Here is a 27,964-nt window from a genome sequence, read left to right on the forward strand (position 1 = left end):
ATTTCAGTTACATTTATCTGTGGTATCTTCTTGTGACCTAACGACAATTGATTTTCATTTATTATAATAGGGAAAAAACCGTATTTCTTACAGAATTGAAATAAAATTACCTTTGTCTACAACATTTTATATTACATGTATTACAAAATGAACAGTTGTTATTATTAAGCAATAAACCAGAGGCCATCATTTACAGTAATTTTACAACAGCTAAAGGGTGTTGTTGGGCACAAAGTGGATTATTATTGTTATTGATTGACAGACCTAAAAACAAAAAAACACTGGCTTCAAAGGAAAACCATTTAATATCAAATAAGTCAATCTTAAACACTATATGTGAAGTAATGATAATCAAACACTGATATTTTCTTTTGTAGCTATTACTGCGTCAGGATGAATCCGTCATTCCTCCTCTGTGTCCATGGACTCTGAGGGCCCTGCGGCCTGTAGCTCTGCCTCATATTGCTTCTTCAGGCCCTTCAGATACATTCTCAAGCTTTCAGGGTCAAGTCTGGAGTTCCTGGCAGTCTGCATGAGGCGGGTGGCCAGGTGGTACACAGCTCTCTGCCTCTGTGTTTCCGGATCACTGTGATGTTTGGCCTGGAGCAATAATAAACCACATCATTAGGGTATAGTCTCTTTGCTCTGATGTGAAGCAGGATTATTTATTGGACGCAAAAATATTTGTGCTGTCTCTCATGTCAGGCCAAGCCAAAGTATTTGACTCTCTCAGGGTCAAATATTTGTTTATGGTAAATGAAAGCTTGTTTTACTGTTGCAAGATGTAGCTTGTGCTGTATAAAATCATGTACTGTAAATTAAAGGGACACATAAAACGTTGAAGATGGCAAAAGCAAATCATCGTGAACCATACCAGAAGCTGCTGGCTAACTTTGGAGGCAATTATTTTTGCCTCTTGAATTATGTTTGAAGGAAGTGCAGTCATTTCTGCTGCTCTCAGACCTAAGGAAGCAAAATCAAGCAGTGAGAAATGTCTCTGACCAGTTTAATCAGGATTGTATTCAGATTTTACAGACTCAGTACCATAGTGTCTTTCTTCAGAGCACCCTCGATTTAGCAGGTACGTGTACACCACGCTCTCTGCCCCGGTGTCCCCACTGCGTGTGTGCTGAACCTCCATGTGCTGGTTCTCCACGTTGGGATAAAGAGACTCCAGATGGCAGAGCTCCAGATAATGTGTTGCAAACAGAGTGAACGCCTGCAAACACAGAGGAAACAGCACACCTTAAAGAATTAAACACACGGTATTCCTGTATTGACTTTACCTCTTTGTTGTTGACCTAAGAGGTGTATCTCACAGACAATTGCAAGTTATTAATAAAGCGCATAGGAATCAGATTTTTCTGGTTTCCATTTGAGAGGAAGGAATGTCAGTGGAGGACTGTATGCATACTACCTTGAGGCTAAGGAGGAACTCGCAAACTGTGTGGCAGATGCCGATGCCTTCCTCAGCACTGGTTCCACGCCCCAACTCATCTATGATGATCAGGGACCTGTCACTTACATTGTGGATTATGTAAGCGATCTTTGGGGAGTAAATATGCAGTCAATCATTATTTCATTATTTATTTCGCTTTTAAAGAAAGTGAGAAGCCCTAATGTTAAAATACAAACATACCTCCTTCATTTCCAACATGAAGGTGGAAGAGTTTGTTTCAAAATCATCATCCACACCTATCCTGGTGAAGATCTGATCAGCAACACGAAAAGATGCATACTCAGCAGGGACAAAGGAACCTGGAATACAAAATAATGTAAGGGCGTTACTCAAAAAGTCAAATCAAATCCTGGCACTGTGCAGCTCCACATTCCAGGTTCCTGCGAGGCTTTAGAGGTTTGCTGCCGACCTATCTGAGCCATGATCTGACACAGCGCCACCTGCTTGAGGTAGGTGGATTTGCCGCTCATGTTGGGTCCAGTGATGATGACAAAGTTGCTGCCCTCGGAGATGTAGCTATTGTTCGATACGGGCTGCTGTCCAACAATCCGCTCCAGAATGGGGTGACGACCCTGCTTGATGGCCAGCGTGTCTGTGAACTCTGGGCGCACTGGCAGACGCAGCAGAAAGAAAAGGAACAATCAAAATGACCTCTACTTGTTAGTATGTTGTTTACATAATAACTCTCTTTCATGCATGTCCATGGGATGATGCCAGTAAACTGTGAGTTAATTAATGTGAATTAATCTACATAATTAAATTCTTACGTAAGCTGGTTGTTTAACTGAAAGGTTTGTGACAGGATAATAAAGCAGATTTTTCAAAGAGGAGTGTGCATTGGTTACAGCCAGTTAGCTCCTCTGCTGGGGGGATTTGTCTGGGTTAATACAGCGCACCAGTGCACACTTATGTAACAAGGGTAAACTGAGTACAGGCTGGCTGGGATAGAGGGGGGCAGGCAGTCAGCACATGTATATGGAGATACACTTTCAGACAGCTGAGGCCCAGCACACACCACCCACGTGGCTGATCGGGCTGGTGCTGCCCACGACCCCACAACAAAAAAAAGACCTGATGCCAGCAGAGCTGCCAGCTCAGTGGAGCAGTGTCTGACTGTTGTGTGTGACGTCGGCTGGGTGCTGACTTTGTGCACACAGCACTCCTTAAGACAACAGATCAGCATCCTGAAAGGTTCATTTGACAGTTTGACTGAATTGAGATAGGCAGTGGCGGCGCCAGAGTATTTTGTTGGGTAATCTATGGTAGGGCTAACCCATACAGTGGTGGGGCTCAAGTCAGTATTTGCAATGTAATTACATACACGCTATATCGCCCCCCGTGACAGTGAAACGCCACACGTGAGGTTTAGATTATTTCCCTGTCTCAATCCAAATTGAACTGTATGAAATAAAAAGGCACATTTGTCTTGTAGTAAATAAAAAGGGCGACCTGGAGCCAATCCTGCAATTTCCCCACAAGTGAAAGAGTTGACATGACAAACCCAACCCCTGCAGGGGGGTCTGGGGGGATTCTCCCCCAGGAGATTTTTTGAAATACTAACATAAAATACACATTCTGGTACTCTCTTGAGAAGAAAATAAATACATCTATTACTACACGACATATTTAAAAATATGAATGCCATTTTAGTTTTTTGTTACTTTGTTCTGAAAGCTGAACCTGCTGCTCCTCGCAGAGAGAAGAGAGAAGAGGCTGTGAATTACTTTACATTGTGGATAAGGGTGGATATCCCCCATTGTTCTGTGTGTCAAAATGAAAGACAGCCCACACATCTATCAATCATCAAACCGTGGGGTCTTATTTCATTACGTGTTGATTTCTATCAACACGTAATGTTGTATCGATGTATCGGGACTTCCTGCAACACCACGCCGTTATGGTGATTCTGATTGGCCAGAAGAAATTATTAAAGATGTTCTATTGAGAAGACGATCACTACGTGACAAAAGTTTTCCAAACCGTTTCTGGTCTTCGGTATTTCCAAACAAGTGGCTACTGAAATCAATCTTACTAACTGCAGTCTGTGCAATTTACTCCGCGCGAGTTGGCAGACTTTATTTAGCTTACTTTAACTTTTTACTTACTTATCATTTTTCATGGTGGGGCTAAGCCATTTCTTGGTATGGCTGTAGCCTACCCCAACCATACCCTGGCGCCGCCACTGGAGATAGGTAGTCGGTTCAGTGATTCATACTAACCATAGTCTGAGATGGTGCATGCGTTGGCCAGTGACAGCAACATGTCCAGCATGGAGACAGCATCAGAGAGCTTGTAAAGGCAGTGGATGTGCTCGTGGACAGTGCTTAGCAGCTGACATGTAACCCTGTGTGGAAGACAGGTTAGAATGCTGCAGGGGAATAGTACTGAAGGAACATTTGCTAACAAACAGTACCCTCTGGTGGACAAAAGGTAGAACACAATAATTGATCTAAATAAGCTGTTAAAATGAAAACTTAGACAGTGCCCACAAAACAATACATTACTGTGAATGTTTGGTACTAGTAATATGATCATGATTTCCTCACACATAGGACATATGGAAGATCTCCCTCAGGGCTTCATCACAGCGGTCATTCATCTTCATCAGGTCAGCAATAGTGAAGCCATAGTTGTTCTTGTGCTTGGTGACCTGCGGAGGCAGATGTTGAAATCAAGCTTTTGTGTTCTTTCAATAGTTAGATATAGCATTTTCTCTGTTCTTAGTTAGCCTGTTAACTCTCTAACTTGAGTGGACCTTGATGAACTCAGGGGGGAGTTTCCCTTCAGGCAATACCACCCCTTCAAGCTTCATCTGGATGAAGAAACCTCGAGCTGTGCTGAAGCTGGTACGCATCGGCAAACCGTATTTCTCCCCCGTCTGGTTCACCAGGCCTGTGCAACATTCAAAGTGTTTTGTTGTTAAAAAATGGAAAAAGATTATGGCAGAAAATACTTTATTCAGCCTCTCATATATGTAGAATATATATGTATCATATTAAAATGTATATATTTAGGTTTTGGACTGTCAAAACAATCTGGAATGGACATGTTTTAGTATGCTTTTTATAAAGTATGGACCGAAACAAATAGAGAAATATTTGCCATATAATTATGATAATGAGAGGTAATGAAAATAATGAATAGTTGCAGCCCTAATTGTAAGCCAAATATATCAACTGAACAGCCAAATGACACACCTGCAATGTCGTCCACTATCTCAGTGTAAGCTCTGCGTGCGATGTCGAGGAACTCGTTGATGTTGGGGCGGACAGCATAACACTTCTGGGTGCGCATGTTCAGGCTGCCCTTCAGGTAGGTAGTATCCTCATTTATCACTGTCTTGATCTGCGCTAGGATCATGTCAAACCTGAGGATAACTCAAAAATATTGAGTGAAAGAAGTCTGTAGTACATGATGGCAAATGTATATCAAACATAGTCACAACACTTGGTACCTGTTGTCTTCCAGGGAGGTGCTGTATGCCTTGAGCAGAGCTGTTTTGCAATTCTTTAACACCAACTAATCGAAAGGGGAAAATGCTTGAAACTTAATATTTGCCTACTTCATCATTTTCTAAATGGGTATAGAATGATTTCAAACCAATTTCACAAACCCGTAACCGTGGCACTAGGTCTAACGTGTGTTTCAGCTGAATGACGTGAGTAATTTTTGCTTCAGCAACCTGAATCTGCAGGAATACAGAAACAAGAACTGATTTGCTAAAAGGCAGACAAACATTTCTCACATATTTTGGCAATTTAGTTTGCTAACATTTTCACAAGCATTCCACTGCTATGAAATCAGTTTATACAATCACAAACACTGAAAGTACCGTTTCCTGCTTTGGGATTTGGACGAGAACAGAGAGCAGCTGGTCAATGTCAAGGAAATGACCTATGGCTGTGCAAAAGAGCAGATATTGAAAAACTGTGTCATATTATTATTATATGCCCATCTTCAGTATGCACATGAATCTTTAATGTATCAATAAAAAGCATTTGTGGTTATTCCTGACCATTCTTCAGGCCAAAGAAGAGCTCCTCGTCCTGCAGCAGCTCTTGTATAGTATCCAAGCGTATGTTGATGGTGTCCACATCAACTAGAGGCTCCAGAATATTGGAGCGCAACCTTCTAGCTCCACCAGGCGTTTTAGTGTGGTTAAGTACACCTAAAAGAGTATGCTCGCTCCTATACACAGATAAACAGACAGATCACTTAATGCACATAATAAAAGCACTACACACTTAAAAGATGCTTTGAAAGTCTCGCCCTCTTACCTGTGGTCTCTGTTATTGACCACCAACTCCAAGTTAGTGGCAGATGCTGAGTCAATCATTGCTGTCTGCTCGCTCCCTTTAAAAGTCACTTTGAGAGACTTGGCAGCGTAGACAGAGTTCTGGATGAACTCCAAATATTTCAACAAAGCAGCTGCTGCAGCTAGGCAATAATACCTGAAAACATAATGACATTTGGTAATAAAAAAATATTGTTACAGTACATCTGCTTCTATACATTAATGTACTCAGTAGCGTACTTAGTTTGCACTTCCATGATGACGGTGCCAAATTCTGGAGCACACAGCTGCTGAATGTACTCCAGTCCTTTCCTCTCATTAAAGTACTTCCTTTGGATAGCAGTGAAAGCTACACCCTGACAAACAAACATAATAATATTGTAATAAATATAATAATATGATAAATACAAATAGTATGTCACAATAGCAGCTTTAATAACACAGGTGAATAGATGGTACACACCATACAGAAGAGACAGCAAGGGGTGAGACAATAAGATTTGATTATGGATCGCAATTGAATAAATCTTTCGGGCTATTGTAAACATCCTTGGAAAGGCTTTTTATTTTTGCACTCATTGTAGTAAAATGAAATACATTAGTGGATACATTAAAGCGTTTTGTTTTCTAAGAAAACCTGGGAATACAATGTTTTAGTGCCATTTAAGCATATTTTTAGGAATCGCGATTATTCTGGCCTAAATGTCGCATTAAATCTTCCTATCGTCCCGTGCCTAGTATGAGTGAGTGAATACTGTGAGCATGAGTGATCTACTATCTTCTTTCAAAGTGGGTCTGTTTGAACAAATGGTGTTTGACTCATAACAACTATTCTGCACAGGTACCGGGAAGTTCTCCGTGATGAGGTTGAACAGCTTGGTCCCTTTCCCCTTCTCACTGGCTGTGTCTGGCATCAGTATTTCCAGTGGCACCAATATGTGCATTTTGGTAATGACCTACAAAAGAGTAACATATGAGCGAGACAAGAGTTTCTTCTATTTTAAGAGTCTGTGCTGAGTGTAGCCATGATTTCCAGCCAATTAAGCATGTAGGTTAGAGCTTTTGACAACATTACCTTGGCATACGCCCCAGTGTCTGCAAACTGGGAGAGGATAAGCTCTGGGCATTTCAAGTTGAGACTAGCAATGCCAATCTCTCCCCTGGCCAAACCGCGGCCTTCAACCACCGCAACAATCACAGAGGCACCACAAGTTGACGTTGCAGAGGAACAGCTTGTTACTGCAACCAAAACATTCATTATAATTAGAATCACAGCTTCAGTCATGTTGACATGGTCAAACAGTATTTGAGGTTAAAGTACCAGTGTGATCAGTCAGTGGTGTCCGTGCTGGGTGTGTGCCAGGGGCCCCAACAGACCCCGGGGTCCTCCTGAGTTTCGGTGTTCCTCCACGGCTGCGAAGGGAGGAGCTGTCCGAGGTAGTCGCAAGAAGTGATGAACTGGTCCTGTCTAACGTGTAGCTGTGATGGAGCTGACCTTTTTCAAGACAAATATAAGTATATATATTTGAATGGAAATTCAGCATTGTTGTTGTTGAAATGTCTTCTGTCCAATAACAATAGCTTCACATTCATGTGACCTATAGAATACCATTCCATATTAGATATTATTACTATTCTCGACAAATAAGACCTTTTGTATTTTATTTTAAGGCATACTCTGTTTCATACCAATACTGTATTCAAATGCAGCTTTTTTTGTTGAAAAGTCTCGATGTATTTCATAAGCTTCCATATAATGTAACCCATTGACTCCAAATCAATGCAGAATTGTAAAACTACACAGGTAAATCAGCACACACTTATTTTCAATGGATTTTAGTGTTTTTTCTATGTTAAGAGACGTCCACTGACTGTTGACAGTCTTTAACTTCATTTGTAAGGCCATTGTTGTAAAAGAAGCTAACATTGGTGCTAGCTTAAACTGCTACGGCTAGCATCACCTGAGGCCATCCGAGGGAGCGATAGACCATGGCCGGAGCTCGAGCTGCCTTCACCTAAACTCTGGTGGGATGAACTGGACGAAGTTGAAGGGGGACAGTACGAGGTCGTTTCATTCGGCTCGCTTCTGTCCATTGGGGACACCCCCCATGTTTCTCTACATTCTGGGGTGTCACCTACCTCGTCTGTGCTGCTAGAAAACATTTAAAAACCTGGCAAAGGCAGATGAAGAGACCTAAATTACCGAACGTATTAATACATGTTTTAAACGTTATGCTAGGAGTAGCAAAAATAAATGTGGAAGAAGTCCGACCGGAAGCTTCCAAAACCCGCCACACCGAAAGTACGATGCACGAGCCAAATCAGCGCGCGGTCATGTTAGGTCCTAGCCTAGCATGCAGCATCATCGGGTGTCAGTCACGATGGATTGTTTAACCAAGACTACTGACTGACTTAAATACATATCTAGGCTACATCAAATATTATATACACACAAAACATTGACATCGGTGGGACATAGGTACATATACAGAGTCAAACAAATACAAAGAGGTAAAGAAAGAAAATAAAGAAAGTGATTGAAAATATATTTGTCAAATAGCCTACCCATTTGGTTTTGATTGCATTCATATTTTTTTTTATTAAAGTGTTGCCATATTGAGAATAAGTGAGTAGGCTCACATGATCACTGGTTCTTGTTACATAAATAGTTATCTTGTAATAACATTCAGTAAGGGCACTTTTTTCCTGCTTTTATTCTGAAAATAACACATACCGGAAATCACCTACTTGTTCCTGCCGCTGCCAACATGGCGGCTGATTCAGAAGAGGGTGATTATTTTGTGAGAGAAATTGAGAAAAACGACGGCTTTTCCCTAAAAGTGAAGCAGTGCTACTTGGGAGATGTTGGTTGTGTTGTTTGGGATGCAGCTATTGTCCTGGCAAAATATTTAGAGACGAAGCAGTTTTATGATCCGCCCTCAGGAGTGAACGTGTGGGCTGGGAGGACTGTGGTGGAGTTAGGAGCTGGGACAGGAGTTGTTGGGCTGATGGCAGCAACACTGGGGTGAGAAAATAAACTTAGAATCAGAGTTATAATGATGCCTAATTATTTAAATATTATTATACAAGTGTTGTACCTCCAACGTGTTGCTATTCAACAACGAACTAGCTGCTCCCCACCCTTGCTTTGGAGTTATGAACTAATAACAAACAGAATAGTAATAGATTGTTTTGTTTGTGTTATAAATCCCATAGAGCTGACGTTACTGTGACAGACCTGGAGGATTTGCAGACCCTCCTGAGGTTGAACATCCAGGAAAACCAGGCTCTAATCAAAAGTGGATCAGTTACTGCCAAGGTACTGAAATGGTTTGTACTTGAATTTTGTTATTTGTATTTCAGTCATATAACCCAATGTGATGTTCAACACATTGCAAGACAACTGCTTGATTTCTGCTCTCCTTAAAAGGGGTGAAGATGTGTCTGACTTCCGACCTCCCCCACATTATGTCCTTATGGCTGATTGCATCTATTATGAGCAGGTAATTTACTTTTACTTTGCCCTTAAATCTAATCATGAATATTTCTAAAATTGTGCTGTATCACTGTCATTGCAAAACAGAACAAACAACTGTAGCACTGTATTTCTCTTAGTGACTTATAATACATTTCCACACAGTCTATTGTTCCTCTGGTGGAGAGCTTGAAGCTGCTCTCGGGGCCAGAAACCTGCATTATTTGCTGCTATGAGCAACGCACAGAAGGAGTCAACCCAAAAGTGGAGAAGCAGTTTTTTGAGGTGAGAGACCAACTGTTTGTTCCATTTGTAAATACTTATAAACAGGTAATTAAGTAATAATACGTTGAAATGTATGTCATAGCCTCTCAGTAAATCATCATGGTTGTTCGTGTTATCTTCTAGTTGCTGCAAAGAAACTTCAACTGTGAGGAGATCCCTTCAGAAAAGCAAGACCCAGAGTTTAGTAGTCCAGACATCCACATCTTGCACATCCGGAGAAAAGCCTGAGTTTGTGTCTACACTACAGTAATCAGTATTGTACCCTAATACCCTATGGAAATCAGACTTCAATTTGTACCTGTTTTATATTTAATGTATCTTCATTTCTGCACTCACTGTAACATTTTTTTAAGGAAATATATGTTTTGGATATATCAGTAAAGAATGTACTTGATGATTGGAGAACACTTTTTTTTTTTCAAAGCGAAACCATTGTAAAAACCTGTTTTTCGTAAACTTCAAAACACATGAAGATAATATCAGGAGTTTCATAGGTGTGTTTCATTGTAGGGCTGTGAAGGTAGATGGCAGACATGGGCAAGCAGAGACATGACAGACTATGCAGCCTATCCTTAATATAAAATGAGTTGTTTAAGCTAGACTAGATCACAAATTGACCTAAATTAAACCATGGTTTCTTGGTGATTGTTTGGATTTTTGTCTCGCTAATCTATGTAAAAGACAGTGAAAGTTTGAGTTTAAAGCTCAGTAAACTGCAGCAAAAATAAAAAAACATTAGACTTGCTGTGATTTTGCTTTGGACTGTCCCTTTCTGATGTGAATGGTTCATTATACATGTTTGTAGGTTATAACATTAGGATAATACGCAGAGTCACAAATTAGATTGATATAGTTAACATTCCCCGAATGAGCAGCTGAGGTATGTAAATTCACACATTACTGATTTGGAGCACTAGGGGGCAATAGTTGCCTTGAGTAAATGCAAAGTATTTAACTTTGAGTAATGTTAAGTCTGTGCAATACAACCTATTAGATTATGACTTCTAGTGAGGACCAAGATTGTTAAATTAAAACAGAGTTAATTTAGGTTTTGAAATGTTATTTTTACATTTTTATAACTTTTTACATTTAGAGAGGTGGGAAAATAAATAATGACTAAAACTCCCTTATCCATATATTTCGGTAGCTTGCCCAGTTATAAACATCTCCTAAAAAGCTTCTGCCCTGCCTGCGAGGGGAATTCCATCCCAAGCCCCAGATTAGCTGAAAGATTACGGCTCTTTTTCAAGCATAAACCATGAAGTACGCCCCGCACTCCCACAGGCATGCAGGGGCCCCTCACAGCCTTTCATGCTGCACTCTGTTTACACAGGAGAGATGCAGTGTAATGAGCAGGGTGGCTTCCAACGCTCACACCAAATAAAAATGTTAATACTGAAGTTGACGGGTGAGGTTGACACTGAAGGTCCTATTAAATACCAAAATTACTTTATAAAAGATTACAATGTGGACTCAAGTTTGGTTATGTACTACATGCATTAATGTAATGTTCAATAATAGTGCTATAGGCTAACCTGTTTGTATGAAATCTGCTGACACTGTACAGCAAACATCTGCGAGCCATGAATATTCCTGAATTGAATGGTTACATTTTTTATTAAAATCGAACATCTCATTATCCATCTTGTGCGTTGTGTAAAAAGATCATTATATAATAATATATAAATACTTCAAACAGCAGATGCTTTAGCAGTGTGTAAAGGTAATTAATGGTAAATAATCATTGTTTAAGTACAACATTATGAGATGTTTGTTCATCTGAAAACACGTACAGACACAAATAAAGTCCCTCCTGTCCCAACTGATATATTCTTTATCAACAAATTCCCCGTAGAGGCTTGGGAATGTAAGGAGGCGAAACAGAGAGGGATGAATCATGGTTAAATAATCTAAGCCCTGGATCCCTGTTGACATAAATCAATGATATGGCCTAACACAAAAGGGATAAAGTAAGATTAATTATCTTTATTCTCATTCTCTTTTACAGATACTTAAATTAAAGCAGGTCATTTAAGATGATCACTCCCTGTGGCCCTTATCTGCCCTCTCACTTCTTCCAAGTCCAGCTGGGCTGCAACAATCAGACCAGGATATATGTCTGGCTAATTCATTTGTTTTAAAGCTGGTATTAAGTTCATGTCCCCCATGTGGCGAGGACAGTATTCAGGGGGGATATTGGGGAGATTAGAGGGGGATTCTGTGTCAACATTTCATCCTCCTCCCCTCCCTTAGCTCTCCCAGTCAAGCCATTTATAATATGTTTTACAGTCTCACCAGTCCTATCTTCTTTATTAAAATGTTAACTTGAAATACTGTAGTTATATCATTTTTGTGGTTGGCTAATTAGGCTAGCACTACAGGGGAATACAGGAGGCTAAATGAGGACAGCCCACAGTGAAACCGTTACAGTTTATTCCATAAAAGCGATAAAAATGCATCACTGGCGTATACTGCATGCACCAAGACAGAATGGGGGCGTGTTCTGCCAACAGATGGTGCTATTTGTAGAAATAACTCTTACCTGTGTGGAAAACCTGCAGCAGGCTGAAAAGTCGTCATAAATAGCTGAAAAAGCCCCCTGTTTTTGACACAGGCAGTTTATTGACTATGGAATGATGATGACATTTGTTGGAGCTCTGTTGTATTTGTATATGTGATGAGTCTATGATCTTAATTCATGTGCAATATACAACCAGACATATTTAATTTCTACACAGATATCCTGGTAAATAACATCTGCATAGACTCCGTAATGCACCTGGTTCTTTGAAAACATGAGGGAGCAGTGCAGCGCCCCTCCAAACCAGCTGGGTGGAGGAGAGTCTGACTCCAGGCAGCCTGTTTGGTGTGTGCACCACTCTGCTGCATCACAGCCAAGTGACACAGAAGATCCTTTGTGTCTCCATCCTCACACTGCCTGGAGCCAAGAGACACTGTTCCAGAAAAAGGAAGACTCATTTTCTCGCTAACTATTAGGGAGTGGCTCAAGAATAGACATCAAACTGGGCTGATTAAAAATAGAATAATAGAAGAATCCGGCATGAGTGTGTAACTTCTCTGATCCTGCAAAGGTGCCTCACAGCCCATTTTAGGCACACAGATCACATTACAAACGGGGCCTTTATGCTGCACAAAGGGCTCTGTTCCAAAACAAAGCAGGTGATTCGTTTTGCAGCTTCTTCAATAATGAGATGCAACAATGCTAATAATCTGTGCCACTCTTGTTCAATGGATTCAGAAGCAAGCGGTGGTACGGTGCCAGTGAAGCAAAGCCCGACAGGACAACTAGCTTATAGAAACACAATGCTGACTCAACCCCCCCTCACCCTAACCACTCCCACCCCCCTGCAGGAGATGGGAGGATGGATGGGGGTGCTGTTAGGACAGCTGTGCTGCAGTTGAGAAGGGACACACAACCAGTACTGTGAGAAAATGATGCACACTCCCCACTCCTTCAATTCATGACAATACTGCAATATTCGACACACCAATGATTGTTTAGCTGGATATTTAAAGAGCATTTATAACCTGTTGTAGTCTTTGTAGGCAGTATTAGGCTTAACTGTTACAATAAACTATGGGTATATGGTCAGTGATTAATGGAGGTAACATGGTATCAGTAAAAATGAAATAGTGTATTGATCCCTCACTTGAAATACCACAGGTTATGCGGCAACTTGCCGGTGACTGCTGTCCCTGAGGCATTCTAGTGCAATGATGTATTTGTCATCATTAAGATGGGTGGCGGACCAGCACAGAGGGGAGAACTGCAGAAGGGAGGGTGAAGCGTGTGTGTGTGTGCGGTCTTTTCCTGAGTCATTATATCTCAGTAGTCTGAATCTAGTGTGAGCAGCAGCGCCTGACTTGCCTTAGATCTGAGGTTTCCTCCAAAACTGTTGTCTAATCCAAACACTGTCTCCACTGTAATTACAGCGCTCCTGTCAGACATACAGATGTAGTCAGTCATGGAGTGTGGCAGTGTGGTGGCAAGCTGCTGAAGGAGGCCTTTGAGGTTGCTCTACATGGATCTCTATCATTGTGTCAGTCCTTGTGTGAAGGCTGTGAATGAATACATGTGTGGCTGCTGGATACTGCTGCTGGGTGAATGACTCCTGTCTATGTTCAACTTGGTATTAGAGTCACCTGTTTCTGTGGGTGTTGAGGTTATGTTAAGCCAAATTACACATGCCACATGGTTAGCAAAGGTCCACGCTCTGAATAATAAAAAATCCAATTAATTTAATTTTGTTTTAGGAACTGACGCACATTCTGTTCCTGGCAGCCAATCGACCTCAAGCTGCAGCACCATATATAACGTCTGCCGCCCCCCTCCCTTTTCTATACTGTAGCATTGCTTACGTCTGAAGGCAAGATAGTCCACACTCAGCTACAATCCTTATTATCTCTGTGTGTGTTACAGCTGGAAAAACACAGCAGTGGAGTCCAAGGACAGACTGGTTCACACTTTCACACAGCTGTGTCCGACATCCTGCAATTCTCAACAGGAACCGTGTGGACACATTTCAGGTTTTCACATAATGTAATTTCAATAGAAGCTAGAGGCTTAAATGTAATGGGACTTAGATTGTATATTTTTAAAGTGGAGAAACCGATTATAGGCCAGTAAGGCCGAACCAACACATCTGTACTGTATTGTTAATGGTTAAATCATGTAGTTAATGCTTGTATGAGCACTTTGTCTTTCATTTAAAAAACAAATTGGTTTTGTCGTGTGGACCTTCAGCTTTACATAATCATTTTCTGGTTCTTTGAATTTGTAACTTCACCACAGCAAGTAACCTTCAGTTTCAGATATGACTGGAATGTATTTTTGGACCAATGCCCAGAGTGCACCTTGGACTTCACAGCTTCACATTTTCAACCTCCACTGGCCTACACCACTGCACAACCCTTTTTCAAATAGTTTATAACCAAAGCCTTCCCTGGCACACAATAAAAACACAAGAGACGCCTACAATATAAACAAAAAAGAGTACGTCTGTGAGCGTTAGCCTCAGCAGGAAACCTGAAAAAAAGTTTAGCCACTTCCTGCTATTTTTTACACTGTGCTCTGCGTGAGTTCATTATTCAAAAGCTCTCTTGAAAAGGCTACCCATTGAAGGATTTAATCAGAGGACAGAGAGATAGAGGTTTCATAACCAAATAGGCTGTTTTACTGTCCTTAAGCAGCCACTGTATTGTGTGAGGTGTGGCTTACAGTAGGTGTTCCCTCCTACCATTTGGCAGATAACTGAACCACCTTAATTACATAGTTCACCAATGTGCACATGAATATATGTGTCTAAAGGCATAACAAATCCAACAGTGCTTATCCAGCTGGGTGTGGCTGTTCAACTGTAGGCTAACTGTAGGCCAAATGTAAGCCTGCAATGACTATTCACAACCCACAGTCAGAAAGAAGTATTATATTCGTACTACCTGCACAAATGTGACCCTGCAGTGAAGAGGAAGTAACGACAAGTGAGGAAGAAGAAACCACACCCTTGAAAACCACAAGCATTACTCAGGCTATAGGTTTGTAGGCATGTCGGGCATGCAGCTGTAATATAGCCTTCCACTCACCACAGTTATCCTTAAGCTACTTTAAATCTTTCTCAAGTTGACAAATGAAGGCCGGGCTGTTATTGCGACAAAAGGATTAAAATAAGGTCTGATCCGTTATTGCAGAACTGAGCTCACCAAACGCGGGGTGTCTTTCAATTTCTCTACTCTCTTCCGCTTTTTATATAGAATAGAGGAAGTGACTGGAAACATGCAGCACAGTCAGCAACCTATGTGAAACCAAAAACACCAGGCCACACTAGCAGGGTCCCATCATGCTGTCCTCATAGGAACTGCCCCAACAAACAGGAAGGGAAGATATCTTTGTGCAAACTAATGGAAGCATTTAGGCCTTTTTTTAATCATCTAACTAACTAATCATCTAACCCCCAAATAATCGTAGCAAAAATATGATCATAATAATTTCGAAAAGTATAGGCCTCTATACTGTGTGTTTATATGTATATCAAATAAAAAAATAAAATAACTAAATAATATTAGTGAAAAAGCCTAATTAATTTCATTCCTTAATTTCAGTCTTATGTCTTTACAGGAAATTCATAGAGAATATGCATATTTTCCATATTTCCTGAATTTAGTAAGCATTATGTCTGATAACAAAATTATTTAAATCAACGCAGGATGCCATTTCCTGTAACTAGGTTGCAGGTTTAAGGCTGTCCTTTTACACCTTAAAGAGACCACTCTCTTACAGCTTATCCTCTGTACATGATAGATTCTGACACCAGGACGGTATGGATCTGAAATAAGCTTTTTGTTTCATTTGTGAGATGCTAAATGAACGTGGTGCTGTGCTGTTGTGAACACAATCATATTCAAACCCCACCTTTCTAAATGCTGTCTTGCATCTCATAACACACAATAATGAAACTGATTATACGTGGCACCCATAACTGATCTTCTCTCTATGACCTTTCCTCTCAGGAAGTCTAAGGAATTCCAGCCAGGCACAGAGGGAGTTGAGGGAAGGGCCAGGAGGTCTCATTTTTACAGAGGAGAGGTCATAGAACATTGCCAACGTTCGCTGTCCTGGCCCCAGGGGCCCCAGTGCTTCTAATAAAGCTGTGAGAATCATATGGTTGTAATGAAGTGGTGGGAACCAGAATGGCCATTATAGCCCAATTAAACTGCCATCAGCATATAATGGAGGCCCTCGACCAAGCTCTCACTGAAGGAAACATATTTACAAATACCCTCAGAAGCCTGGATATCTGAAGTGTTTGTGTCTGATTATTACAATAGCTGTTTACTCTGATAGAGCAGTTAAATCACAGCTGCAAGAAGTGTGTGGGTGATGTGGAACATCTTCTGTGGCAGAGGAGCTGTATCTTTCTGTCACCTGACCTGTGTGACGGAAACCTCTGTGGTGCTAAAGCAAACATCCTGAGGCCTCGACAGCAACTTGCTAAGCACCAGTTTCCACACGCTAAATGACTATACATACAAACACTTAGACACATGTACGATAGGGTGAGGTTATGAGAGAATGCTGCAAATACTTACCTTGTATGCTTGAGAGATAGTGTGCATCCTATTCTTGTAACCTGTGCTTTTTAAGGGAAGGTTGCATTACATTGTGCCAGATTTCTTTATGTGGAGGTGTTAAACACTGGAAAGAGTGCCTTTCAGTATGCTGAGAGGAAGAATCCTTAAAAATCAAAGCTTCAGTATTCAGTAACCCTAAACACAGTAGTCAGACTATATATCACTATTAATACTGTCTTTGTCAAGAGAGCTAACAAGTGTTAATCAACTTAATGGAAACTAAAACATTACTGTGTCTGACTTCCTAATGAAATGTCAAACTGACTATCTTTTAAAAGGCCTATTCGACTTAAATAGCTTGACAGAAATGATTATTCAGCAGCAGCAAGAATTACATTACATCAGCGTTTTTGCAGAGTAGAAAAGGGGAATAATAAAGACACCAAAGGATATGGCGTCATCTTTCGGGCATATAACAAACTATAGATTGGACACGGATCACACTCACTTTTGAGAGGTTACATACACCAATATGATGGTTATTATCCTTATTACACACTCATTATACTCATGCTGAAAGACTGCAACATATGGTTGTGGGTTTCTCCTTTTGATAAGAGCAATAAACGGTCTTATTAGTTACTATTATCTCTTTACAGATGAGTCTCAAGTTAATCTTATTTACATTAGTCCACTTGAAAAGCCTTCCCTTCTCAGGGCTCGCTTTTAAATGCCAGTCCCAACCAAATGCATATTCAGGAAGTTACAGCTGACAGCTCAGCTATGGCTCAAACCCAACATTTAAAAAGAATTCACAAGTGGGCTGTATATCGCAGCTGCCCCTCCGACTCCCATGCAAACTATCATGTGGCTGTTGTTCTAAAGAGACCAGCAGTCGGACTTCCTGTTTTGTACATTTCCCACCCCCCCATTTACTGGCAGGGGAACTGAGGCCAGCAACTTTGTCTGAGGGTGGACATAAACCCTTTATGAAGAATCTGCTAAATTGTCCTAAACCCAAGATAATTTGAACACAACATACTTCTACTTGGAGCATTCTCAATACTTCTCAGTTTTTATTTTTAACCACTATAGTTACAAGTAACTTAAACTTTCACCAAAAACAAAATGGTTTCATCTCACAGGCCTAGCCAAGATAATTGACTTTAATCCTTGAAAAAACAAACAAACAGACATAACAGATTTAAAATCACTTTTTTAATAAGACATTACAATGACATTGTTCTGTACATGGTTCCCCCAGTCAAAATAAGAGCTGCACTGCAGGGTGTCTTCTACAATTCACCAGTAACAGCTCCCTCTGACTGCACGACAGATGGACTCTGGTGTGGGGTTACTGTACTTTCGTACTCATGCTACAGATATAGGCTATCATATAATGTCCCAATACTGACACTAATCAACTGTGGTATCAGATTGAGAGCTCAGAGCTGAATGACATTCCTTTGGAAAGATTGAGTCAACTGACTACTTGTTACCCAAAATCAAAAATGCAATTCCAACAAGCATGTTTAAGAGTTACAGGAGGCGTATTTGTTGAATATTCAGCACAATTAGGTATCAAGACATGAAACGGAAGGTCAATCAGAAAATTATATAGCCCACATAAGGGGATTTGGGGGGGGGGGGGTAACAAAACATGTCTGAAGTTATTTTATTTCTTTGTCAAGACAGATGACGATTAAATTAAACCAATGTTGATTTTTTCCCATTGCAGCAGTCAATACCATTGAGAAGAAATACTTATCACAGCACTGTGTTAAAACAAATACCAAATTCCTTCAAGTATGCTACATGACATTTAAGATCTCCCCTCAGAAGAACAACAAGATCCAAGTTCGATGCAGCAGAGACTGAAGGGCCTTGAAACAAGCTTTAGTCCTTGAATGAAGACACAAACTTCATTAGAAAAATTATACAAAACAGGGAAAAGAATAGGCAAAGGCGGTGATCTCTGTGGCTTTAACATTAGGACCAATCAATTCAGAATTCATCAAGCAAGCCCCAAGATGATGAAGGTGAAATAGCCCTGCTACAGAGTACAAGCAAACTTTAAGCCAGCAAACCCAGTTAAAGATAAATTAGTCATGGGGTAAACGTAGTATTAAAAATAAATGGGAAATAATCAACTTTTTCTTAACCATACTCATTTTGAAAAGTTATTTGTTACTTGCAACGTTATTATAGTTTTGACCTAAAACAGTCAGCACTCAATCATTAAGATTTGTAATTTGATGTTAGCCATGTCAAGCCCTCATACAGTCCATCACCTGTGGTCGCACAGGAGGGCTGAACATACCAATTCCTATCTCTGATGCGGGTCAATCCGAGCTTCTCTTGGATTTCATGTGGCTTCATGGCATCCGGGAGGTCTTGCTTGTTGGCAAATATCAAGATGATGGCATCCCTCATCTCCCGGTCATTAATGATGCGGTGGAGTTCCTGCCTTGCCTCGTCGATGCGATCCCTGTCCGCGCAATCCACCACGAAAATTAACCCTTGGGTGCCTGTGTAGTAGTGTCGCCACAGAGGACGAATCTTATCTTGCCCCTCCAACATCCCAGACGTTGAACTTCACATTTTTGTAGGTGACAGTCTCCACATTGAAGCCGACTGTGGGGATTGTGGTGACAGACTGTCCAAGTTTCAGTTTGTAAAGGATTGTTGTCTTTCCAGCAGCATCAAGTCCAAGCATTAATATTCTCATCTCCTTGTTGCCAAATATTTTAGACAGCACTTTCCCCATTTTGAAATCGTGTGCATAAATACTTAGTTTCTAACGAGAAAAATGTCAGATTCGGTGCTGATGACTATTCACTTTTAACTGTAGCTTCGCGTTAAGGGCTTATTTGTGATGACATGACTCAGTGAAGAGCATATATCGGAGAGAAAAGTCAAAACCGCACACTCATTTTAAAATCTAACAAACAGTACTTATAGGGGTTTTCATTGAAAGTCTGTGCGTCCTGTTAAGTGCTGGGACGTTTATGTTCAGAGTATCACAATGTTTGCAGGGCCTATACACAACATGGCACGGTTACACTAAGAACTTGGCAGCAGCTGTTGCAGGACGTTCATTTTGTTGACTAAATCAACATAAAGCTGATTGGCAAACACAAGCTGCGAAGGTTAAAAACCACAAAGAGCAGACACGTTGTGTATACAAGGCCTCGAAAAGGCCACGTTACTTGTGAGTTCTTTCTGGTGTCCGGTCCTCCTCATCGGGTGCGCCCTTGTTCTCTTCACCGCTACCGGGGAGAAAAGCAGCTTTTCTGCGGCTAGTCCATCAAGCGTCGCGCCGGGCAACTTCACCGAGCTGTAAGGGACGTTTTCGAAAATAAATCTTCTGTGACTCAGCAACACATGTATCCACCCATGAAACTCCAGTTCGTAGCCCCCTGAAAAGAGATTTAGAAGGTGGGTCAGACGTGCCAAATTAGCAAGATACCGCTCATGGCTGCTAAAGAGGGCTAGCAAGCTAACGTTAGCTAGCTGGTTTCCTAGCAAGCTAGCCTTAAGCTAACTAGATAACGGTTGTTAGCTGTGGAAAACTAACCATATATAGATACAAAATACGTGCGACAGTGACAAAATGTTTGCCTCACGTCTCGCTGGGATAAACACTTAATTGAAATATAAGAAATGTACCTCCTATCTCCCCCTCCTGTATCAATAAATACAGCCAGCTCTCGTCTTTCTCCTTAAAGTCGAGCTGGTCGCAGTGCTGCTACACCGGAAAGGTGTGGAGCTGCATTAACCGCCACTTCCTCTCGGCTCCATTCAGCTGCTGCTGTCGTATGTTACAACAGCTTTCACTGTCTGAGACATTCACGATACAGAAACAACTATTAAAAATACAAACTCACGTGAAATACATTTTACTTTAGTTAATTGTACACCATAAGTTAACATTTCATAATATTTTTTTTCTGAATGCACTAGTTCATTTTTTGTTTTTAAGTTGTGCCTGTTGTTAATATTTTGGTGTATTTTTGGAGTTACGACATTACAAATAAAATACTAATATTGAAATATTTATATTGAAAAACATCACTTTGATAACATGTTCAGCATCTAAGTTGTATCTGTTTAGAATAGTGATTCTAGGTATGTAAAGGGTAACAGCACCCTAGCTAGCAATATTTTTAAATGATTTCCTTTTGTCTGTTTTTGACAAGTCTCTGTGGCAAACGCATATAAAACAAACCATTTACCTGACCTGTCAGTGTTCTCTCTGCCAATAATTTAAATAATATTGAAAATAGTTGAATCTATTAACTCTAGTGAACTAAAGCAATCTTCCTCAGGGCCCCATTGGTGTTTTTCTATTGGTAACGTTTTCTTCCAGATAAAAATAAATAAATATGCTAAATGTGGTTATATACTTGCTAAAGGAATTACATTCTGTAATCAGCATTTGATTATTGTAACCTGTACAGTAGGTCAAACTAATTCTAACTATTGCCTGGTTGGTATTACAATACGTTCATGTAAACTAAATAAATGGAAGTGTAGTTTCACATTTTTACCCAACTGAAATAGGTCTTGTAACATATTTATGAAATTGTAAGAAAGGTTTTAAATGTTTTTTTCTGATAGAAGGATAAGAGAGGATGAAGGCTGTATATGATCTTGAAGCTCTGTGACTAGAAATTGTCCTTGGAGGAGTGTATGGCATGCTATTCTTCCACTGCAACATTTTGTTCTTATGAATAGACAAAGAGTTTTTCTCAGCTGCTGTCTTTTTTACATTAACTTAGTCATTCATTACAGTACAAAAGTTAACCAGCTCGTTTATGGATAACTGCAAGAGCTGGCATTCTGTTATTTTTATCTTCAAACAATAATGAACAAAAACATTCCTCTACAGTGCCACATTGGCGTCTTTATTGGTAAGTTTACTTCCATATATAAAGCCAAATATGCCAAAAATGTGGTCCTATAATTTCACTGCTAAAAATGTGATACTCTGTAATCAGTATTTCATTATTCTAACCTTCTTAGGTGGCCCCAACTCTAACTACATTAGCTGGGATTTACAATAAGTAGATTTTTTACAAACTTAAAGAGTAGTCCAATTTTGCATTTCATTCATCTATTTAATTGAAATAGACCTAGTTGTAACAAGTTAAATGTAAATCTTATATATTATATTATATATTCTGCCAAATCCGGTGGCATGATGCTATTGGAACATTTGCAACCATGCTTATGTGGTGGGTCCCTTAAGTCCCAGGCAACTCATTGTGTAAAACAGCAGAAGCATCTCCTGCTGATTTAAGTCAAGGAGCCCCTAATCTCTTTTGATGAGGTCTGAATGCTTCCCTTTAGCCCCCAACACTCATTTCCTAGAAAGTTGGAGCCACTGCAACTCTTATCTAACAAATGTCCCTAGAACGACCGGTCCCGATGACTTTCTTGTAAGATATGGGTATCTGAGATTGTGCCCTGAACCAAGAGATGGCAGAACAAGCTGTTGTAATGTGACCTGAGGCCCAGTGTTAGGTGAAGAAGCTGAACATTTGACTAACCGTTGCTCTTATCGCATTCCAAATCAGAGGATAAAATCATTATCCACTACAACCATTTATGAAATTATTGCATATAGTCTATCCATTAAATATATATTTCGCTTGTGAAATATAAACTTTCATAGAGGTCTACCTTAATGAAACGTGTTATAAAGTTTATGCTTTAGCTTAACTTCATGAGATACAGCACAGAAATGTCAGTTGCAAGCAAAGGTTACAAGCTAACAAATATAGGCTGGATCCTTGATTAGCATACAAATATGGTACATCTTAAGCAATTTAAATGAAGAGGATAAATGTCAGCTGTGGGGGAAGGTGTTATTAGATATTTCACTTTAGATAGACTATTGTAAGTAAAAGTAGCAGTAACACAGTTTCGAAATACTCAAGTACTACAAGTAAAAGACACACTAAATAGTGAAGTCAAGTTAAAATGATAAGCATTAAGCTAAAATAGTATCATTATATAAAGTTTAATATTTGTATCAAATGATAATTCATTGATTTTATGTGAAAATAAAAACATGTACAATATTTTCCTCTGATATAATGAAATTGAAGAATAAGTTTGCATTAAATAAAAACCAGTACGATTCACCGTAATTGTTCTACATTACTTACTTTTAACCACTGAGGTTACACTACTTTATTTTAGGATATTCTTTGTTGTATGCATATTTGCACATTTGATGTAGTAAACATTATTAAGATATAATATTATTAAAAACTAAATCTGTAGTTTTAGTGTAAATCCTGTTGCACTTGAGGCCACACCCACAACACTGACGTCAGAGTAAACGCTGTCCATCGGTGTTTTTCAAGGGCAAAAATACAGTGAGGGGTCTAAAATGAGGAAAAGTCCTATACTGTGTGTAGATTACACTGGAATATGATTCAAACTATGGTGCCACTGCCACCCAGTGGCGTAACCACCATAAGGCCAGGCCCACCCTGAGAAATCTTCGGTGTAATTTTTAAATTATTATTATAGTTACGTGCCGTAGTGGGTGTGTGTGTGTGTGTGTGTGTGTGTGTGTGTGTGTGTGTGTGTGTGTGTGTGTGTGTGTGTGTGTGTGTGTGTGTGTGTGTGTCTCTCGCTTTCTCCCTCTGATTGTCTCCAGGTGTAGCCGCTCCCCCAGGTGCTCTCAATCCCCAATCAGGGCCTAGAGGACCTGAGGAAGGCTGCAGTCGCTCTCTCCTTCTCCTCTGGCTGCATGTGTGCAGCATGGTGTCTATGTCTCTGTGTTTCGTTAATTAGGAGATGTGCTCCAGGATATATGTGTACCTTAGTTTCAAGTTGGCTGGTGAGACCTTTTTCTTTTTGTCCATTAAAAGACCTGCTTGTGGCTTCAGAGATCAGCTTCCTCTCCTTTTTCTCTCGCCTGGGGCCTCATTTATAAAGGGATATACGCAAAAAAAAATAGCGTACGCCAGTTTCTACGCAATGTTTGCGATTTATAAAATACTAACTTGACGGGAAAATGTGCGGTCCTCCACGCAAACTCTAACCCATGCGTACGCACTAAGCACAAAAACGGGAGAAACTGCGACACCGTTGGCAGAAGGAAGAATGGAGAGAAATATGTGGAAATAATACCATAAATAAAATGTTCCCTCATTTATCATTATGAAGAATTCATTTTCACGCGCAACTTCCAACAGGAGTCATTTGGGGGGGGCTCTTGGGAAAAAAGTTTGGGAACCACTGGCATAGAGGGTAGTACCCATAGAGTCCAGTAGAGGGCGGAGCCTCTGAGAGATATAACAAACAGGTAGCACAAGGTAGCAACAACACAAAAACTGACTGTGACCAACATGGAGGGAGACAGGAAAGACAATGAACCGACAAGGAACCCAGGGCAAGACAAGACTAAATACAAAGAGGGGTAATCACAGGACAAGACACAGCTGGGCAGGCATGGGCGGTGCCAGGATCTTTTTGCTGCAGGAGCTATGACAGCACGGCGTTGCTAGTTAATTTTTTAAATAAATAAACAAACAATACCAGTGGGCCAAGCACGAGCCTGTTCATATTGTAGCGTTCACCGCTATTCAAGATCACAGATCACGAGACTTCAATGTCGAAAACGTTCTCTTTATTTTCTGGTATTGACGGCCACAGCCTTACAGAACCAATCAATCATTATGACTTTTCTCCACCCTTGAACACAACTCCTGGGTTGCGGTCGGATAATCCAAAAATCAGCTCCTAACGTCTAACCCTATCGTCTATTCCTTGACCTCTGAGTGAAACGTCACGGGGTTAAGGGATAGTGGATAGGAGAATTCAAAAGGACTTAGTAGAAGAGACTGCGGCCGTTTCTCAATCGCGAGGATGCTTGCTTGGTAGCACATGTCTTCCGAGTCACTTGCTTCAGAAGCTAGGCAAGACTCCTTCCTTGCATTCGGAAAACGAAGAGTGGAACAGGCTAGCAAGTGTGCAGGTGTGCGTCATATGTACGACTTACATTTTCAGCCACAGATTTGGGGAAATTGGTCCGTGCGCAAAGCATTGTGGGGATTTTAAGGACGCAAAGTCTACCCATTTGCAGCCTCAAAATTACCCCCAAACCAAGGACGCGGCCTCTGTGGAATTCCAAGTATACTGGAGATTGGAACAGTCCTTCGGCGGCACTCGATGACGTAGCATCCTTGAAACATTGGCTTGGAAGCCAGTTTCCTCGAGATTGAGAAACGGCCTGCGGTACTTTAGAGAATCCGACTGCACTTTCACTATCCAACGTGTTCATGATGTGCCAGCGTCATAAATGTGCGTCTGCTGCTGTGGGGAAACTATGGAAACTACAGTTTTCTATATAGCGGACTACAACATGGATGTATAATAAGAACGAGGGACTACTGGAAACCAGTGGCGTAGCCAGGAATTATTGTGTGGGTGGGCCTGGAGAAATGTAGGTGGGCCAGGGGGAGACATATTAAGCGTGGGGTCTGAGCTGAAACTTCATTAATGATTTTAATGATTTTTTAATGCACTAATAGAACATAAGCATAAATTAGCAGTGAAAACAAAAAACATAGGCACGGCGGCCTTAGAACGTGTGTAAAACTGACATCCACATAGGGTACACAACGGTACTACTAATTTTATCGATAGCGCTTATGCTTATGCTCCAGGTTCAGTACCAACCACATCATAAAGTACGCGACTCATGGGGGACAACAACGAACAGGCCTACAGGGAGGAGGTGAAACATCTGACAGACTGGTGTAACACCAACAACCTGATCCTGAATGTCGATAAAACAAAAGAGATCATTGTCGACTTCAGGAACAAAAAGCACTGTCACCTGTAGAGGAAACTTCTGTGTAGCAGCAATGCAGTGGGAGTCACCGACTCAGGAAGGAGACACAGTAGGAGCAGGAGCTTTGATGTCAAACACTGATGGTTTATTTGGAGTTACGGCCGGAGGATTCACATCACAAGTCCAAGAGCCAGAGGTTCTGACTTCACGGTAGAGTTGCCACGTCAATTCTGGAGAGCCTCTCTCTTGCCAGCCCATTTAACTGGTTCCACAGAGAGTCATCAACATGTTTTGATAAGATAACTTTAGATAGTTTGGGCACACTAAGTTACCAGCTTCCGCCACTTATGGCCTTGGATATGTCATGCCCTGGAATCCTCAGACAACAGAGAAGGAAGTGTCCCAGTGTACCCACAATACAGACCATCTGTGACCCAGTATTGACCGGTCACAGAATGGGAACAATAACATTATTGGCTGAAACAGCCTGTGTCCTTAAAGGAGGTAAACAGACGTCAAGGTTTGTCCTGTATGTCACATCTTGGCATCTATGATAATTATTTCCATAACATCACCCACCACTCCACATCAACGGCACAGCAGTGAAGACTACAGACAGCACCAAGTTCCCGGGGGTGCATATCACAAGCAGTCTGACCTGGTCCACTCACACGACATCACTATTTAAGAAGGCACACACAGCTCCCCCCTCCCATCCTCACCACGTTCTACAGAGGAACCATAGAGAGCGTGCTGACCAGCGGCATCTCCATCTGGTCGAGAGACTGCAACGCCAAAGACTGGAAGTCTCTGCAGAGAGTGGTTAGGACAGCAGAGAAGATCATCGGAGTTTCTCTCCCTCCCATCAGAGACACCGCTCAGAAACGCTGCCTGACAAAAGCCCAGAACATTTTTAAAGACCCCACTCATCCTCACCATGCTCTGTTCTCCCTGCTGCACTCCCGCAAGAGGTTCCGCAGCATTAAGAGCAGAACAGCCAGATTCTGCAATAGCTTTTTCCCCCATGCCATCAGACTGCTGAACAGCAAGTAGACCAGTAACATAAAGATTACATTACGCTGTGTAATGAGCACATATTTGTTATATAGTATGTCTATTTTATTTATATGTATAGTAAGTCTTTATATTTTAAACGCACACTTTATCTTTAATTTTATCAGCACCACGTTACTATTATTTATTTATATGTACAATTTTAGCAAGTTTTTATATTGTCCTGTTCCTGTAATAGTACACTCTGTGTCTTGTTGAAATGACAATAAAGTATTTCTATGTCTATGTCTTATCGATCCGGTCCTTTAACACCTACTTTTATCGGTTCTTTTAGAGAAAAAAATAAAGTAAACTAACTAAACAAATTGTGAACAAAATTAACATTGCTTTTTATTTCAATTAAATAAATAATATTTCACATCAAAAGAAACAACAATGTTTTAACAAATCGTATTAAATAATGTGATGACAGAATTGTAAACAGAATAGCTGAAACTTTAACAAACTAAATAACTCAGTTACCTCTAATCATTAACCCATGTTTGTATAATTGAGTTAACTCTGTGTGTTGCTGCTAGCATACATAACACCTGACGTGGAAACGTTACTCGTGGATGGGGCTACAGAGCTGCTAGAAAGACAGTCGAACCCGGTGCATTTCTCCGTCTGAATGTGGAGCACTTTTGCTAAATGTTTAGACAAATTGCTCGTGTTACCGCCCTTACATGATAAACTCTTATTCCACTTTTGGTAACGAGTATTTTCCACATCGACACGGCCAGTGCTGGAATTGGGCCGGTACTCACCGGTACGCAGTACCGGCACTTCTGGTTCTGACCCATGGAGTACCGGCACTTCTTGCTCAGTACCGGCATGCTGGCGGTACTCCGGTACTCATGCACCGTGCCAGTACTCAACACTCTCCCGCCGTTCTTATTATACATCCATATATATATATACAGCCGCCCGGTACTCAGTAGATGCGTCATGAGGTGCCGAACGGACATTCTCATAGCTCTAACCGCTGGAGTTTCACAGCGGGTGTCAGCTGTTTACTCCTGTCATTCAAACAGAACGTGCTGGAGAGGGGGCGGGGCTTATCTTCTCCATGTAAATACTGTGGTGGAAACGACTATGTCAAAATTAACCTATTTGACCGTGATTTAATAGTAATACACGTTTCAAAATAATATTAATAATAATGCCGAAGTAACAACATACTGAAAACTGTTAGTAAAACCATGTTTTAATGCTTTACAATTTACAAACCTAGATGCACGTGTGTTGTGTTTATGCAGTGCAACTCCCACCCAGTGGGTGGCTATGTAGAGTGATAGAACAGAGCAGGCACGCCCCCGAGAGAAGGAAAGCAAGTCATGTCACAAATTAGCATTTCTAAAATGTTAGCGTGGATTAATAAAAGTGCAAAAAGACAGCGGTTGTCGCCGGAAGAAACTTCAAATACAGAGAATGCTGTGCCTGTGTTGGAAATTGTGTCTGATGGGGAGCTTTCTTTGGTTGATCCTCCTGCTC

At 40.8% G+C, this 27,964-nt stretch overlaps 3 protein-coding genes across 3 annotated transcripts; 1 reads left to right on the forward strand and 2 right to left on the reverse strand.

The window, feature by feature from the left end:
• Positions 1–3: 3 nt before the first annotated feature.
• Positions 4–7,948, reverse strand: msh4 (mutS homolog 4). The gene is made up of 20 exons (XM_034222105.1): positions 7,715–7,948; positions 7,075–7,248; positions 6,829–6,992; positions 6,599–6,709; positions 5,994–6,109; positions 5,737–5,910; positions 5,475–5,647; positions 5,292–5,359; positions 5,073–5,147; positions 4,914–4,978; positions 4,657–4,826; positions 4,215–4,351; positions 4,006–4,109; positions 3,679–3,803; positions 1,869–2,069; positions 1,640–1,758; positions 1,418–1,546; positions 1,045–1,219; positions 875–963; positions 4–600 (listed from the first exon to the last, which is right to left on the reverse strand). Exons 1-20 carry the CDS (start codon positions 7,914–7,916, stop codon positions 403–405), a joined length of 2,769 nt encoding a protein of 922 aa, XP_034077996.1. The 5' UTR covers positions 7,917–7,948; the 3' UTR covers positions 4–402.
• A 558-nt stretch (positions 7,949–8,506) lies between these two features.
• On the forward strand, positions 8,507–10,263 carry vcpkmt (valosin containing protein lysine (K) methyltransferase). Its single transcript, XM_034222331.1, has 5 exons — positions 8,507–8,778; positions 8,970–9,083; positions 9,184–9,256; positions 9,394–9,513; positions 9,637–10,263. The coding sequence occupies exons 1-5, from the start codon at positions 8,522–8,524 to the stop codon at positions 9,739–9,741; spliced, it is 669 nt and encodes a 222-aa protein (XP_034078222.1). The 5' UTR covers positions 8,507–8,521; the 3' UTR covers positions 9,742–10,263.
• A 7,538-nt stretch (positions 10,264–17,801) lies between these two features.
• Positions 17,802–20,421, reverse strand: arf6b (ADP-ribosylation factor 6b). The gene is given in 3 exon segments (XM_034222332.1): positions 17,802–19,173; positions 19,175–20,021; positions 20,272–20,421. Coding segments are annotated over 2 exon segments (528 nt in total). The 5' UTR covers positions 19,370–20,021; positions 20,272–20,421; the 3' UTR covers positions 17,802–18,840.
• Between the last annotated feature and the right edge of the window lie 7,543 nt (positions 20,422–27,964).

This window comes from Gymnodraco acuticeps, unplaced genomic scaffold (genome assembly GCF_902827175.1).
Source record: "Gymnodraco acuticeps unplaced genomic scaffold, fGymAcu1.1, whole genome shotgun sequence".
Lineage (NCBI taxonomy): Eukaryota > Metazoa > Chordata > Actinopteri > Perciformes > Bathydraconidae > Gymnodraco > Gymnodraco acuticeps.